This window comes from Camarhynchus parvulus, chromosome 2, assembly GCF_901933205.1.
Source record: "Camarhynchus parvulus chromosome 2, STF_HiC, whole genome shotgun sequence".
In the NCBI taxonomy this organism is placed as follows: Eukaryota; Metazoa; Chordata; class Aves; order Passeriformes; family Thraupidae; genus Camarhynchus; species Camarhynchus parvulus.
Window position 1 is genome coordinate 28,730,722 of NC_044572.1, and position 16,068 is coordinate 28,746,789.

General features: G+C 33.7%; 1 protein-coding gene across 5 annotated transcripts in view; it reads right to left on the reverse strand.

Moving 5' to 3' along the window:
• Positions 1-16,068, reverse strand: part of DGKB (diacylglycerol kinase beta) — a 389,721-nt gene that overhangs the window by 214,093 nt on the left and 159,560 nt on the right. For 4 of the 5 annotated variants that reach the window (XM_030944039.1, XM_030944040.1, XM_030944041.1 and 1 more), the window contains 3 exons: positions 15,523-15,611; positions 15,326-15,442; positions 11,117-11,215 (listed from right to left, as the gene is read on the reverse strand). In XM_030944039.1, the coding sequence (XP_030799899.1) occupies positions 11,117-11,215; positions 15,326-15,442; positions 15,523-15,611 (305 nt within the window). The remainder of the gene's footprint in view (positions 1-11,116; positions 11,216-15,325; positions 15,443-15,522; positions 15,612-16,068) is intronic. The other variant, XM_030944042.1, reaches the window with a different exon arrangement.

A 16,068-nucleotide genomic window follows, 5' to 3' on the forward strand; every position in this document is an offset into this window, starting at 1 on the left:
ATATAATATATACAACTGTAACTATACAACTGTAACTGAGACTGTACCTCCACAAAGTTGTTTTTTTGACTAGCAAGTAATGTCAGACTCTGCTTTAATGAAAATGAGATCTCAATCAAGTTAATACACAATGTCTGGCCACTTCACATAACATCTATCTATGTGCCTGGACATTCCATAATGACTAGGCAATAGATGGATGAAAAGTGTGCAGTCACAACACAAATTAATGCAATGATGTGAAAAGATAATCTGACATTACAAGGGTGCCATTCTGAAACCTGAAAGCCAATCATATAATATACTTGATTGTTTAATAAGCACATTGATAAGAGATCAGTAATTTTTCAAAATTTTATCCTGACTGCTAGCAAAAGTTGGCTGCTTCAGAGTGCTTTACCACTTTGGCAAAATATACCCAGTCTAAATAAAACACAATCAATTAGGTGAGTAGCTTTTTATAAAACATATTTTGTATCAGAAGGAAACCAGAATCTACATCAGATTCTAAGCTGTTGGCAACTTTTGATGCTGATACACAGCACAGTGAGGTGGTTATTTGAAAGAGAAAAACTCAGTATTATATTGTTGCAATTGTATTTTCAACTGTTACCAGGCCGTTTCAGATAACTCTGCATGGAAAAAAAGTATTCTCACTTTTTGCATCTCATTTATTCTATTTATGAACTGCACCCAGCATGTCCTTTCAGGTTGTCCAAAAAATACACCATAAATTAAGACAGCAGATTTTTATCAAACAGAATCAGTGTCTCCAATCCCAACTGCACTCCAGCCTCTTTCTGCACAAGTACAAGGAGGCTTTAAACTAGCCATGGGAATGGGCTGGCACAAAGCTGCTGCACTAGAAAAGGAGCATGAAGGACATTGCTGCACCCCCTGCAACTCCACCCAGTAACAAGTTCATTAAATGTTACCATTTACATTTCATACCAGGCCAAACCCACCACTGTGCTACCTCCCATAAAGCCTTAGGGACCGTAGTAGCAATTAATCCATGAAACTCTTTCAGGAGCAGTTTTTACGGCTAAGAAGCACTGACACAGATTCTGCCAGGAAGGGAGTAACTCCCAGCTTAATACAGCGCCTTCTAACATGAATGTGGACCCCGACTGTTCTTATACCATCTTCAGTTTCTTTAAGTGAGACTGACAGAGAGTCTTAGTCCAGATCTGATGCAAAGAGTGTTCGACGTCATCCTAAGCTATTTTGGGGTAGCTAAGTGCTTGGGGGAACTGGGACAGCCTTTTATACACATTTTGTATAAAAGAATGGAAAACCCTATGCCACTGAGAAAAAAAAAAAAAACAAACAAAAAACACCAAGCAAAACAAAAACAGGGGAATCTGCATTATTGTCTGTATGCAGTGAGATTAGAGCAGAGCTCTTGGATGCTTTGAATAACTTGGTTGGTGCAAGGCAAGATCCAAGACTCTAGACTGCAGTGTCACTGCTTTAAGAGAAAACAGCAGAAGCAATTAGAGCAATTCACCTCCTCCTTAACCTTAGAAACAAAAACACTGTATGTATCACTGCCTAAGAAATCACCAGCTCTGCACTTACTTATTTGATTATTTTTTCAGAATGTCGAACCAGGATGAGGCACTCAAAGAAAATAAAATTTTTGAACTAACACAAAACATCCTGCACAATGGATTGGTTAGTCCCAAGGACAGCAAGTAAGATACTTCCATACAAAGGAAGCTTCACACTTCATTACAAATTTCTTAAGTTGCTTTGAGGTTTTAAACAACTTTGTGAATAATTATCCTTAAAAGTCACTACTTTTTATAAAAAGAAAGCATACTCTGTTAAATAGGATTTTACATTGTAGCCAAATCTGACTCATGAATACTGCAACATCTTCAAAAACCAAATCAGATGTCAGCAAAGCAGAGAAAAAGCTAGTAAAATTGCAATTTCTAACAAAAATCAGAGATGGAGAGAAAATTTGAAAAGGTCCAGGAAAATCTCGAGCTAAAGGACACATTTGTGACAATTCAAAGAAAAAATTAACCAAAAGTAACAGACTCAGCACACTGAGTTTGCACATTTAGAGAGGTTAAAAAAAAAGTTCAAAAGAGGCCTACTTATAAAGTGTGGCACAAAAAATCTTCTTGCATATATCATGCCACTATTTAGAGGAAAAGTATTTATACAATGCTGAGACCCACGCCCAAACCCACTGTTACTAATGACTCAAGTCAAAACAGTAGGGATTACCCAGAGCAAAGTTTTGGATATTGGGGTGATACAAACAGCAGCATGATACAAATACCAGTAAATAACCTCAGCTGGCATCAGTCCTATGACTGCTGCATTACCATTCCTTCTCCAGTTTATATTTTGTATCCCGTAAGTAAAACCATTGCTTGATTCACAAAGACAATACAAGATCCGGTCATGTATCTCAGGTAACATAAAGGAAAAAAGAATATATGATACAGAAGTGTCTAGAGTGTTAATATGATCAAAGACGGATAGCTTGTCTCATTAACATTGAAACTCTGCTTTCTTCACTGATGATTTTTGAAGAAAGTACAAATAAAGTATTTCATACCACCCATCTTATATAAGACCACAATACATGTCACCATGTCTATCAATAGTGCTCTGTAAAACCTTTCTGAAGAAGCTGACAAGAGATTCTAGATTTCCTAGAGTTATATAGCCTATAATTTTTAGATATGTGTCCCACTAGTGAGGATTTGACTTAGTTTGTATGACGTAATGAATTGCATAACAATTCTAATGAATAAATCTGTCAATGGAACACAAAAAAATTTACCACTTCTTTTTTTTTTTAAATATTCTTGCGCAGACCCTTTCTTTTATATATGAAATACCAGTTGTGCCTGACCTAAAGTGTCTTTGTTTTGGGAACTAAAACATTACTAAAATATCAGAGAGTGTCAAAAAGCAAACAATCTGAAGTAGATAAAAACAGAAGAAGATAAGAATGGATAACAGCCTAAAATTTCTAATAATGTAAAGAAAAATTTCACATGCATTGAAAAAATGGTTTTATAAAAGGCAAAAATTTGTCTTTCAATTTAAGAAATATGTCTGTAACAGTTGTGCTATTTTTAATATCTTGCTAAATAAAGCATACAAAATGATCAATGTATCTGTGAAACATTTTGTTTAGTGAACATGCATGAGGTTGACAGAGATACTGAATACAGCAATTGTACATTTTGATGGCTTAAAGAATGAAGCTTTTTGGAAGGCATGTGCCAGAGCACATACCTTCCAAAAGAGAACTTATCACAACAATTTTTTCCACCCCTTTTTGCACTTCTCATGCCTTACTTTCCTCCCTGAAGTCCCACTTTGAAGTCAATATCCATTAGCTGGAGCATCTACCATTCAGGTCAGCTCCTAGGAGACCACTGCCAGGTGAGAACTACTCAATTGCATCTATTCCATATTCCAAATCAGAGAATAATTGACAAATAAGACAGGACTTTCCAAATAATAACCCAGAATATCATCTCCAGATTTTTTTTCAGCCCCAAAATGCACTTCATAGCAGAAAGAATGTACAGTATCATGAACTGTTAGTACTCGAGCGTTCGTGGATGCCTCCTGCTACGCACCTCAGGGAGCAAACCTCCTAAAGTGGGAAGCGTCTGTTGGAAAAAGAGAATGTTAGGCTGCAGCACCCAACAGCTGGGATGGCAAAGGGCATGGACAGGGGGTGCACAAGGAATGCTACCTTGAAGAATTACACTTAACAATACAACGTGCATGATATTTTGTTACACTTTTGCACAAGTGGACTTGACTGATGTTCTGGCTGTCGTATTACATAATTTACACTCTAGAAATTATATGTGGGATCATTTTGGCACCAGCTAACAATCTTAGAAAACCTGCTATTCATTCTTTTGAATAGCAAAAGAGATACTTGATACCTGGAGGGCCATTTTGATTTTATCTTCAAAGTCTTTGAATTCTAATCCAAATCAAAGAATCTTGTTTAAAAAGCCTTTTTCTAATTGTATAGTTACAATTAACAAGCTATACATCATTATTCCTCAAAAGTTGCTTATACTCTTTCTTTATATAGAGGTAGAATCTTTTCCTTTACACAAAACACTCACATTTAGAAATACCATACTCTATCATAGCTGTTAGAGTGGAAACAGACGAATAGTTACTAAAGAGCTGCCTCTTTATAATTTAACTGCTGACAGGGAATCCAGGGGAAATACAGCAACAACTGCTTTTTCTCACCTTGCCTTTTAGTCAATAACTGCAAATATATTTTTTCTGGATTATTTCCTACACAAGATTATTTCAATCAATGTATTTCATAACATGAAACAACAATTTACTTATACATTACATAGGACTGCAAATTCATTAATAAATGCTTAATACCATTACACAGTTTGACAGCTTAAAATCTGAGATTACTTCTGTAAGATAATTTCTTCTTTTATCATATATATTTTGAAATGAAACATATAACCTACTTGGGCATGGAGTTGTGTAACAAGAGAAGTATATTTTTAGCTTATTATGCAGAAAATAAAATCACTTAAAAAGTTTAAAAAAATCTTATTCTAGATCTCCAGATCTTCATAGAGGATCAGATGGAATGCATGCAATACCACGTAAAGATATCCTCAAATGTTTGCAAGATGAAATTTAAATATGTGACTTGAATAGCAAACTGGTGCTTTGGGGCTCTTTATAAGGAACTTGAAGGAAAGTTGTTCCATGATTCCTTAGAGTTATTTTATTTAATGACACTGGAATCTTTAAGGACATAATAATATTAGGTACTACTAGACTGTAATTTTGGAAACCTATATGGCACTCAAGACCCTGCTTACAAAACTCCCATTCCAGGAAATTTCTGTCCATAATTATACAATGACCAAAGAAAATTAAGATTCAAAAATCCTGAAAAGTAAAAGAAATCCGCATCACCACTATGCCAAAACCACAGCATGCAATCTATCTGTAGTATCTATTAGATATCACATCCAAGTAACAGTGATTCAGATGACCTAAAACATTTTGATAATTTATTTTATAAATTCTCCACATTTCCAGCTCTGAGTGCGTGCTAATCAAAAGAGCCTATATTAGAACACCACATCATGCTGTCTTGAAAGCTCATAGAGCTGTAGCACAATACCCAGCTCTAAATCCCTAGGCAGAAGCTAAAAGTCATCCTGTGGACAAGATTATTAACCAATTCTCAGCAAAAATGCCGTCCAGTGAGCTGCACATGCCCATACTATAAAGTAAAGTTAATCCTTCTAATTAATCTGAGAGCTGTCTTAAGAAAAGCATTTGCAGCTCAGGGAAAAAAAAAAAAAAAGGAAAAAATCACATCACACCATTGAGAAGGAAGCTTTTGTCACCCATAATGCTGATAGCCAAAATACCTCCAACAAGACAAGGCTGGAATGGAGAATATGCGTTTAAGAATAACTTCTAAAACTGCTGATTGTTCCTTCTTCTGAACAAGGAATCACTATATGGCAACTTTATAAATATACTTTGTGCTCCTTTTTTAGTTTGTCTAAATAAAGAGGTAAAGAATTACACATCAAAACACAATCAAGTCTCTCATTTTGCATGTTGGCCTTAGTTCCTTCAGTTTTCTGTAGACAACTTGCCTTACATCTTGTACCCATTCAATACACACATCAATATATGGTCCAAGACCTTCAACTGGATTTGCAACTCCAGCTTGGGCTATAGCAGCTGATTATATACACTCTCCAAGAAAGACTAAAGTGTTGGAAAAGAATTTTGAAAATAAAATCATATTAAACTCCAGTGGGAGAGGACATAAGGAATAAACTTAGACAGTAGTGATGAGCTGTGGGCAGGCAACTAGATATAACTTACAATGATTGAATGGCTGCCATTTCAGTTTATCAGCATCTTATTATTTCAACATTGAACTGTGTTTGTCGAACAGCTAATTAGTTAGGAAGATACATTTTCCTCCAGGGCAATTATTAATTTCCTTCTGACTTCAAAGAAATGAAAAAGCTCTTAGCGTAGATAAGGACACCATTATATTTCAAGTCTGATTTAGATTCTCAGAGAACTGAAGCTGCAATATGAAACACAATAGAGAAGCAAAAAAGTGATTTGTTTTGTTTTTTAAATCTCTTTCAGTTGATATGTCATTACTTAATATTCAACAACCAGATCTAAATTCAACCCCCCCTTCCAAGCATATATATTCAAATAACTACTTTTTTATAGTATCTTTGTTCAGAAACTCACGATAAGGCTAGTACTCAACTTCAAAGGATTGAGTTGCTCATAAAATGCTTACACACTGCACTGACTTTCTGTGCTCCACGTTGAGCTAGGATTCAACTGAGCTAAAACTGATCTCTACTATTATAAAAACAGAAGAATCATTTTAGGATTAGTAACTGGAAAGGGCATTAAGAAAGCTCATTCTTCAACCAGGCACTGCTAATTCCCTTTCTCTCTCTCTACAACTCTGCTTTCCTATATGAATAACGTCTACATACCTCACAGGAAAATAGCATTAGTAAAACATACTACCAGGCATGGAAAAAGTATCTATTGAACTATGTTGCAATTATAGCCAATAGCTATTTTATGTGCTCTAAATACTATTAGTGAAATAAAATTCTTAAAACAGTATTTTCAATTTTAATTCTGTATTTCTTTTTGTCAGAATGTCAATATACCTGCCATATTTACCCAAAAGTTTGAAACTATAGGTCATAATGCATATTGAATAAGTTAAATATAAGGCACATTTCCTATCTCAAACATGTGTCATCTGCTGTGTATATTGTTCTACATGCCTAAATAGGACTTTAAAAAAACATTTTTGAACATTCATGGTTTTGTATAACAAAATACCAAAGGAATCAGATATATCTGTTTTCTCCCCCAACTGTACAGCCAGCTATATTTTAAAATAAGAGGTCAAGTGAATTTGACTTATGAGGGTATTTTATATTTGTGTACATAAATATATGTGCATTATGATGTATAAAAATTCTACATATTTTATATATAGCAATTTAGGTCTGTACATATAGTCCAAATTTTATTTATGCTTAGATTACTTTGTCCTAAAATGTTGTAACATCTTCACTACTCAAAACAAAAGTCAAATTCATTCACAAGACAAAAGAAACAAAAACTGTTTCAAACTTTTTATCATGATGACCCATTTTTCACAGAATGCAAAACAATGAAGTTGGATATCAAAACACAAAGAAATGAACCCTGTTTTTTATTTTTTTTTTTCATTCTTTACGTTCAATATTATACCAGAGCCTCCACCTTTGAAATAAACTGATTACTATGGGGACAGTGATACTCGTCATATAATAATGCTCACGTTGTAAGCAGGGTACCTTATGTTTTTCAATTTATTCCTTAATTTTATTTTTATTCCACAAGTAAATGTTTTAATTAAAATTTAAAAAAAATAATGCTAGAAATTAAGTGAAAAAAATCCATTGAAAAACACACATTGAAAATCACATAAACAACAGGAGAATCAAAATCATCATGCATTATGAAATAAATTTTATTAAACAGTAATCTTTTATTGGTTGGTTTGTCACCATCCAGGGCTGTCTATTTTGGTGGGAAATTGAAAATCTAATTACTTTTCCACAGACATAAATAAAAATTAGAACATCCTATATGTTCATCAGTAAATGGGGTAAAGTAAAGGAAGGCATGAAATAAAGACAAAACGTATGCTAGCATTTTTCCCTTTCTGCCTTATAAAAGGACAGGGTGAGGGAAACTATCTCATAAGCAGAGACCAATCTTGCTTTCTTCACTACTCACTCATCTCATTCCAATACCCAGTTTTAAACCTGGTTATGATCTAATTCTGTACTCCTGGTAGGCTAGGATTCAATTGAGTTAAAGATTTTTAAACTCACTGCCAGTCAACCTTATCATGAACTTTCATTATGTGCATGTAATTAATTGGGTCCAATGAACAATATCAGTACTGAGTTATAGACTTTTTCCCCCCCACCATATAATTAGAATATAATTACCCACAGGATATCAGAATGATGCAAAACCTTTCCTCTAAATGTACCCTCATTAGGAAACAAGTCTCAATGTACATTTATTCAATCAGTATGAATTAATTAAAATGTTACTGAAATAAAAGAGAGTAACATTAAAGTGTATCTGACATCTATTAAAAGACTATCACTTGAGATCTGCACACCGTTTATAACAAAACTCATTTAACTTGAACAAAAAACGTCACCATACAACAAGCCTTGTATACAGTAAACAGAAAAGTAAAAAGGATGAAAGTTGTCAGACTACATTTTACTAAAACATTTAAAACTGATGCAGTGAGATATGAAAAATCTTTACAAGACACTGAATCTAGACAGATGTGATGTTTTCATGATACATACAGTATCAACTACATGAGTTTCCCCATCTTTTTTTTACAGCTGACCATGTAGCCTATCATATTTAAGAATAACATTCAGAAAGCTCTATTTTTGTGCCATTTTTAAGACGGGAGGACCTTTATTTAACTTACACCAGCCATCTAACTTTCACATGACAAGGCATTTTGGTTCTCTCTCTAGCCACTAAAAGTTTCTCTGCTGAGATCATTTTGGTAGCACTGGTATACTATACAGTGCTGTGAAATGAAATGTGTGAAAAAGTCCGTTAACTGTGTAGAAATTGTTGAGGCTGGACTTCACAAGAACTGAAGAAATGAGACATGAGAAATGCTGGATGAAAAAGGAAAAAAATATTAATGTCTCTGGCTCTGCCAAAGAGAAAAGATGAGAAGGGATTTAGACTGTACCCTTGAAGAAAAACTTAGGAGAAGGCATCTTGTTCTGAGATTATTTCTGCAGTTTTCTGAAAGAAATCTTCCAAAGTTAGAGGTGGAAAGGAGGGCCAACATTTTTAGGAGATCAAAGATACAAGATTTTTCATCTTGCTATTTTCCTTATATCCTATGGGACAAGAAAATACATTCTTCTCTGACACCTCAAAATACTCAAGGATATGTCTGGTACAGCAAGCATTATGGTTATCTGCTTTTATTTACCTTACACACACACACACAGCATTGCAAGAATATTAATGCTCAGCTGATCATTGAAATTAAATGTGTGACCTGGGTGAAGGAAGCATTGTCAGCTCTGTATGTCTGAACACACAATTTTTATTAACAGACACACTTGCATGGTTAGACAGCTTTCACAAGAATATATTCACTGGTTTTGCTGTTCTTATTGAGAATGCTGGTCTCACATGCACTGAAGTATTATATTTCTCAAAAGGAATCCCCATAACAGGAAATGGGAGACACTAATTAAAAAATTACTAATACAAATCATATGTACACTATAACCAATCACTTTCAGAAGAAATTACTATTAGCTAGGTCAGCAAGGTAGTATTTGTAACATAACTAAATTCAGGACTTTAATGCATTTTTGGAAGAAACTACTAGATGAAAAAATATACTACAAAATTATAAAGTTCCCCTTAAATCACAGCAAAATATATTTTCCATTCCAAACAATATAAATTGTGCTGAAATATGTCTTGTGTTACATGTTAGTAACATGATTCCAAAACAGGAAAACATATTTAATTCTGCTTATGCCTTGAAAATTTGGAGAGAAACCTATTCAAGGGTGACTTGGCTCTAGAGTGGTTCTACATATCCTCTAAACAACTAAACTAAACACCAATTGCGCAATAAAAATCTTAATTCCTCTATTCCTCTTCCTCTCCTGAAAAGAAAATGTAGTTATGCCAATATAACTGAAGATAAAATTTCATGCTGAAGATTCATTCTTTTAATATCAAGGGCAAATGAAAAATAACGTTAGTTTGAAAACAATAGTCCAATAACAGAATCATAATTTCCAGATGCAAACTTTTAAAGTATGACCTCAAATCCTGAAAATTAAATAAGGTAATACAGAATATAATCATCCAACAAACTTAAAATAATATTTTATAACTATTAATCAGAACTTGTCCAGATAATACAAAAATGCCATAGAGACAAACTAAAAAGTCACTTTTGTGATTTAAAAAATATTTAAAATATTTAATAAACATTAAAGGCAGGTTTCCATTGGACTGTTTCATTGAGAGCAATGGAATAATCCCACTTTACACAGGTGGAGGGCCAAAGTCTAACATCTTTACCTTAACAGATTTATAAACAAAACAGCCAAAAGGATTAATTAGAAAACAAGTAATTTACAATAGACACAAATATTATTCCTAATGATCAGCAACTGATTTAAGATTAGGATGCATATTTTCTTTTTTGCCTCCTTTCAATAAATTACACTTTCTTGAGTTCAAGCAATTTTTACACTTATTATGAAATATATTTAAAGAAGACCACTCATCCCTTCTCTTATGAATATGATGATGCTATGACTTTCATCAGCATAAAATATCCAATTTAATATGTGAAAACATAAGTTAATTCTCAAGCTCTTTTTTTTAATGATAAAATGGTCAGCTCTTTTCTATACAACCTACACATAGCATGCATTTTTATTTTCATTGAATTGAGTTATTGTTTTTGTGGACAGAGAAATTTACTGTCCACGACTGCAGAATAAAATATACTATAATGTTGATGCATAGCTTACTGCAAGACCAGTGTCATCATTCTAGGTAACCTCCGGCTTAGATCAGAGACCTCAGCATTGCAGATATACAATATGCATCCCAAGCAAAAACTGCCCATAAGAATAACTTCATTATTCTGGGAAGTTGGATCTATAAAAGATGTAAAATGTAGAAGTGTTCTGCCTATACAGTTTCTGGTAAGTACAGTCTGAGTAAGTGATAAAACCTGAGTCAGCTTCAGTTATAATACGCCCTACAGAAGGTTCATTCTCACATGAAGGAAAATGCAATATGTAGAGGGTAAAACACACACCTATAAACCCATCAGCCAGGATTTCACATTGTGTTTAAGGTTCACACAGTCCTGTGTGAACAGTTAAATATCTGGCAGCCAGTCCCAGCAGCATTTTAACATTGCATTTGAGAGAGGATTACATCTGAAATTAACAGACAAACAACTCACCAACACTACTGGGCAGATTGATGTGGGTGGCAAAATATGGTCCTTCAAAGGTCCACAGTCACATTCAGGTTTCAGATGTGAAGCACACTTGTTATGTAACTATATGAAGACAGAAAATGAAGATTCAACTTAGACATTTTTCTATTAACATAAGAAAATGGGCATCCTAGAGGGGACGAGTTTCATTAACCTAATTATTACTGAAGCTCTGGAAGGAAAAGAAAATATACTGTAGTAGAAAGCTCCCTAGGATGGACAAAACTAACATATTTGTATTAAAGTGAAGAATGATGGATTAATGTATGCAATTTCAGTTTGGAAATTGCATGTGTGGATCAGCACACAAAATAAGAACATTGCACAGCAATACATTAACAGCAGCATACTGTTACTGGTGACCAAAAGCTTCATTTCAGGAGAGAGCTTCTTGCACTGAGCCATGAACTTCTGTTCTACTACTAGTGAGTAATTCAAGGCAGCTTTTGGCAGTATTGGTGTAACTCTGCTTCCTTCCTAAAGCTGATAGTCACTAAGGATTCAAATAAAAGAGAAGAACACAGGAATATCCTATGTTAAACTTCACTGAGTAAATTTTGGTCTTGACTGAATCAGTTTTCAGGCTTCCATTGACTGCTGAGGAACTGGAACTACCCTATTTTTTGTAATTCATGCTTAGAATTCATCCAGTTTTCTTGAAAGCAATGACAATAGTTCTACTCTGAAAACATCAAAAAAATATCCGCAGGTCTGCTGACAGGAAGAGCATTGGCTGACTTCCATTTTTTTACAGAGGCTGAATGGACAAATGTGCATATAACAGGAACATAAAACGGTAACAAGTAATGATAAATGATGAAATATTGTGCATTAGCAATCAAGAGCTCCTGTTCATAATTTAGAATTTAACTCAATTCAAATGACTCTAAATATTCAGGCACACAGTACAAAGGCACAGTTGTGTGCTTGGATCATGCAAAGCATTCACATTTAACTAGTATAGTTCACCATATCATTAGAGATAGAATAAAATAAAATTAATATTGTAAATTTTGTGAAAGTTTACTTTTTCTGGATTTCATGATCATAAAGGTCTTTTCCAATCTAAATTATTCTGTATTTTTATCTTTGTATAGATTCAATAAAATGCATTAAGGTGTTCAGATAGCATCCATTTCCCTTAGAGATGGACATTTTTGAAAAGGTGTATATTTACAGTAAAGAAAAATAATCAGGCTAATAAATATCAGGAGTTGTGAGGTAAAAAATCTTATTAAAAAGTGATTTATCTAGTATAACAGGTAGCATACAGTATTAGTTCAACAGGTTGAAAAGCTGTTACAAAACCTGTAGTTCAATGCCTGCATCTGTAAATCACATTTTTTCAAGGACTGACTCATTTTCCCTTAAATGGTTTTATGAACTCATATGAACTCTATCAAAACTACAATAATATTGTACCAACAGCTGATATATATATAAACTTTATTGGTAATATGGTCTTCATAAAATTATCTTGTACAGTTAATTTTGACATGACATTTCTGAATTTATAACTGAATGGCACCTAATATTAGCCTTGTCCATATTCATTTATACTGCAAAGTTACCTTTTTCGGCAGTTGCTTAGCAACAGAAAATAAAAGTCTAAAGAGTTTTGATTTACTCTGAGTATTAAAGCCTTATTGTAAGGGTATTTTGGTAGCCCTGTAATCTAAATCATTTGTCATGCTAATTCTCTGCCTCAGTGGTAAGGCTACTTGTACCATAATTAATGCACACCAGGCCATGTTACATCAAATAAAAGTATCTTCACACATTCAGTGGTAATTAGCAGCTTTGCTACTCAGTGGCATGCAAACTTATCTAGGAAAAAAAAGCTTAATCTTCTTATTAGTCTCTGCTGATCTCTGACAACGGAATCGGCACATAGCAAATAACAAAAGGCAGAAGAAACGTAGCTTTAATGAAAATAACACTTTGACACAAAGAAATAAAATAATACGCATGCATCTCAAAAAAAGAAAAATTTTAGCAGGTTTTATATACATTTCCCCAAAACTCCCTTATCCTAAACCTGTCTCTTGTAGAATATTATCTCACCCACAAACCTGCAAAGCAGGAAAAAGTGTATTTGCTGGAGAGAAGATGAGGGGAAAAAGAATCTACAGAACTACAAATTATATGGAAGAACCAAATCATGGATTTGGGTGAGAAGTCAGTATAACAAGGCTCCTTAGTGAAAAACATTTCTAAATTTTGGGACTTGAGTCAGTTACCTGACATCAGAAATGACCTTATTAAGTTGTAAGGATATTTAAAAAGCATGAAAGAGGCTCAGAATTAGCTCCATAATAAAGAGCATCCCCTTCAATTATAAGCTGTGAATGTGCAGTACAAGGAGTTGAAAAACACATGAAGGATGTAATCATAATTATATAACCTCAGAATATCCATTCAAAAACCATACATCTGTTAGAAATTCAAAACACTTTTTCTGTAATAAAGGTATTACTCTTAGAAAATGAAGCTATTGCAATAGAATAAATCAAGTGAAGAGAATTGCAAGTGAATAGGAGTTTGAAGTATAATTTGCAGTATTTAAAAATACTCATTTTTTAGTTGTGTCTAATTCACATCTGAATCTATAAAAAGAAATAAATATTTCTGAATTAATTTGAAAATAAAAAATTGCTTTAAAAAAGGCCTTTAAATTACTGATGGAAATAAACTGAAAAATTGTAAACCTTAGTGCCAACATTTTCAACTTCAGCTGTCAAAAAACATGCACCCATTTTTAATTGGAACCTTGACAGTTATTTAGACATTTAAATAAGCACAAAAACACCCAAGATATTTTCAAAAGAATTTAGCATTTTTCTTTAGAGTGATTTCAATCATAAATAATTCCTCAGTACTTCTTCAGTGAATAACAAATCTTATGAAAATCCTCTGCATCTTGATGTACAACTTCGAGGAGTGAAAGACCTTTAAAATCTGGTCCAGATCCACATGAACTGATGGGAAAATAATTTCTACTGAGGAAAGACGGAATTTGCAACTTCCTTTGACTTTAGAAGTCAACATATGTTATACAATATATATTTCTTGAATGATATACACATATTATACAGGTATAAACTCTTGTATATCTACAGCAGAACACTCTTATTTTTCTTGCTAAACACATATAGCCATTGCCTAGATTTAATTATCTACATGCAAAACATTTTGGATTGGGCGTTTTACTCTTTACATAAATTATCCAAATTTTGACAGCAATCTGGACTACATATTTGCTTTCTTCTAAAACATTGTTTTTAAGTAATCATAACATATCACTGAAAGCATCCTGGATGTATTTTCTTTGATGATGTTTCATATTTTGTATTCTTGTGTTAAGAAAATATGTCATAAAACATCTAAACTTCTCCGTTTAAAACAAACAGTCACTAATGCCTCAGTCTCATATTATTATTTAAAGCACTGAACAAACAACTGCTGTTCCGTAACAATAATAATAATGATGTCAGCAAAACCAGCAAATACACGCGAAGAAGGCTGAAATCTCTGCCCATGTAGATTTAAATCCTGCCCTGGCTAGAAACAGAAATACTGGCATTGCTCCTTCTAGCATGAAGATCTCTACTTATAAGGGCAGTGTTCCCTGAATGTCATTAGTTCCAGTTACTGGTTCCTGCTGAACAAGGAGCGCACAAAAGCTGTATATATTTGACTTGGTGCACAGATAAGTATATTATCAATTCATCTCCAGTATTATTCCCATACAGTTGGAATCACTGTATCCTACCAGATGTCCTCAAATTCAGTTGCCTGTCAGTACATCACCAATTAGACTTAGTGCCACAGTGACCTCGATTTTTCCTGGTACTGAAAACTTTCTTAATCTTTCTGTAGTGTAGACTGGGAATTCTGCTCTTTAGTGGCACACATTATTTTCATATGGATATTGTTGTGAAGCAAATTTGCTTCATATTATATTGAAGTAAGCATTTCATGACATGAAATAAGCATATTTACTTGCCACAAGAAGTCCTAAGAATACTCTGCATACACCATTCCTTAAGCACACACTAGTCACTGCTGATGACTAAACTGAATGACACATTCCAGATTACGAGGCTACAGAAAGACATTCAATGATTTTTATTTCTCGAACCTGTGTGAAAAGTTTTACTGTAGTATACTCACTGTAATCTGACACCAAACACAGTGAAGTCCAGTCAAGCCTTGGTAACACTTTATAGTTTTGTGACACTTATCACATTTTGTTGGACAGTTTCCTTCTACCCAAAAATGGTGCATTACCTGCAAAAGAAAAATCTGGATATACACAGAGTTACTAAATTAACAGGTACATGGCAAAGCTAATGCTACCCCGAACTTACATCAGTATTCTTTTTAGACTTCACATATGTTTTGATGCAAGATGCAGGAGCTCTGGAGACGCAGCGTTCATGGACTGTATACTTGCAAACTGAAAAAAAGAAAGACATTATTAGATGTTGAGGCAATGGTGTTTCTCACTACATTTCTATGAAACAAATAACATTACCAGCATGTCATCTCTAAGTAATCAATCCAATCATTCAATGAAAACTCAAACTAGACTGCTTTTTCCATGGAATACAAAAGACCAATTAGAACAGGAAATATTATGCAAGTGAGAAATCCAAGAATGCACTATCATTGCATAACAGGAAATGCTTAATTAAATCAGACCTTAATAAATTTTTTCACAATAATTCCCAAATGACAAAAATATTAAAGACAAATTGGTGACTGCCAAGTGGTTTGTGTTATTTGCTAGTAGGAAAAAACATATATTTTACCAACTATAGGCATGAGAGCAGCTGGCAAGCACAAAACTAAAAGCCAATGAATTTACGTTGTTCCTACCATTAATTTATAAATCAGAAATGGCTGATAAGTCT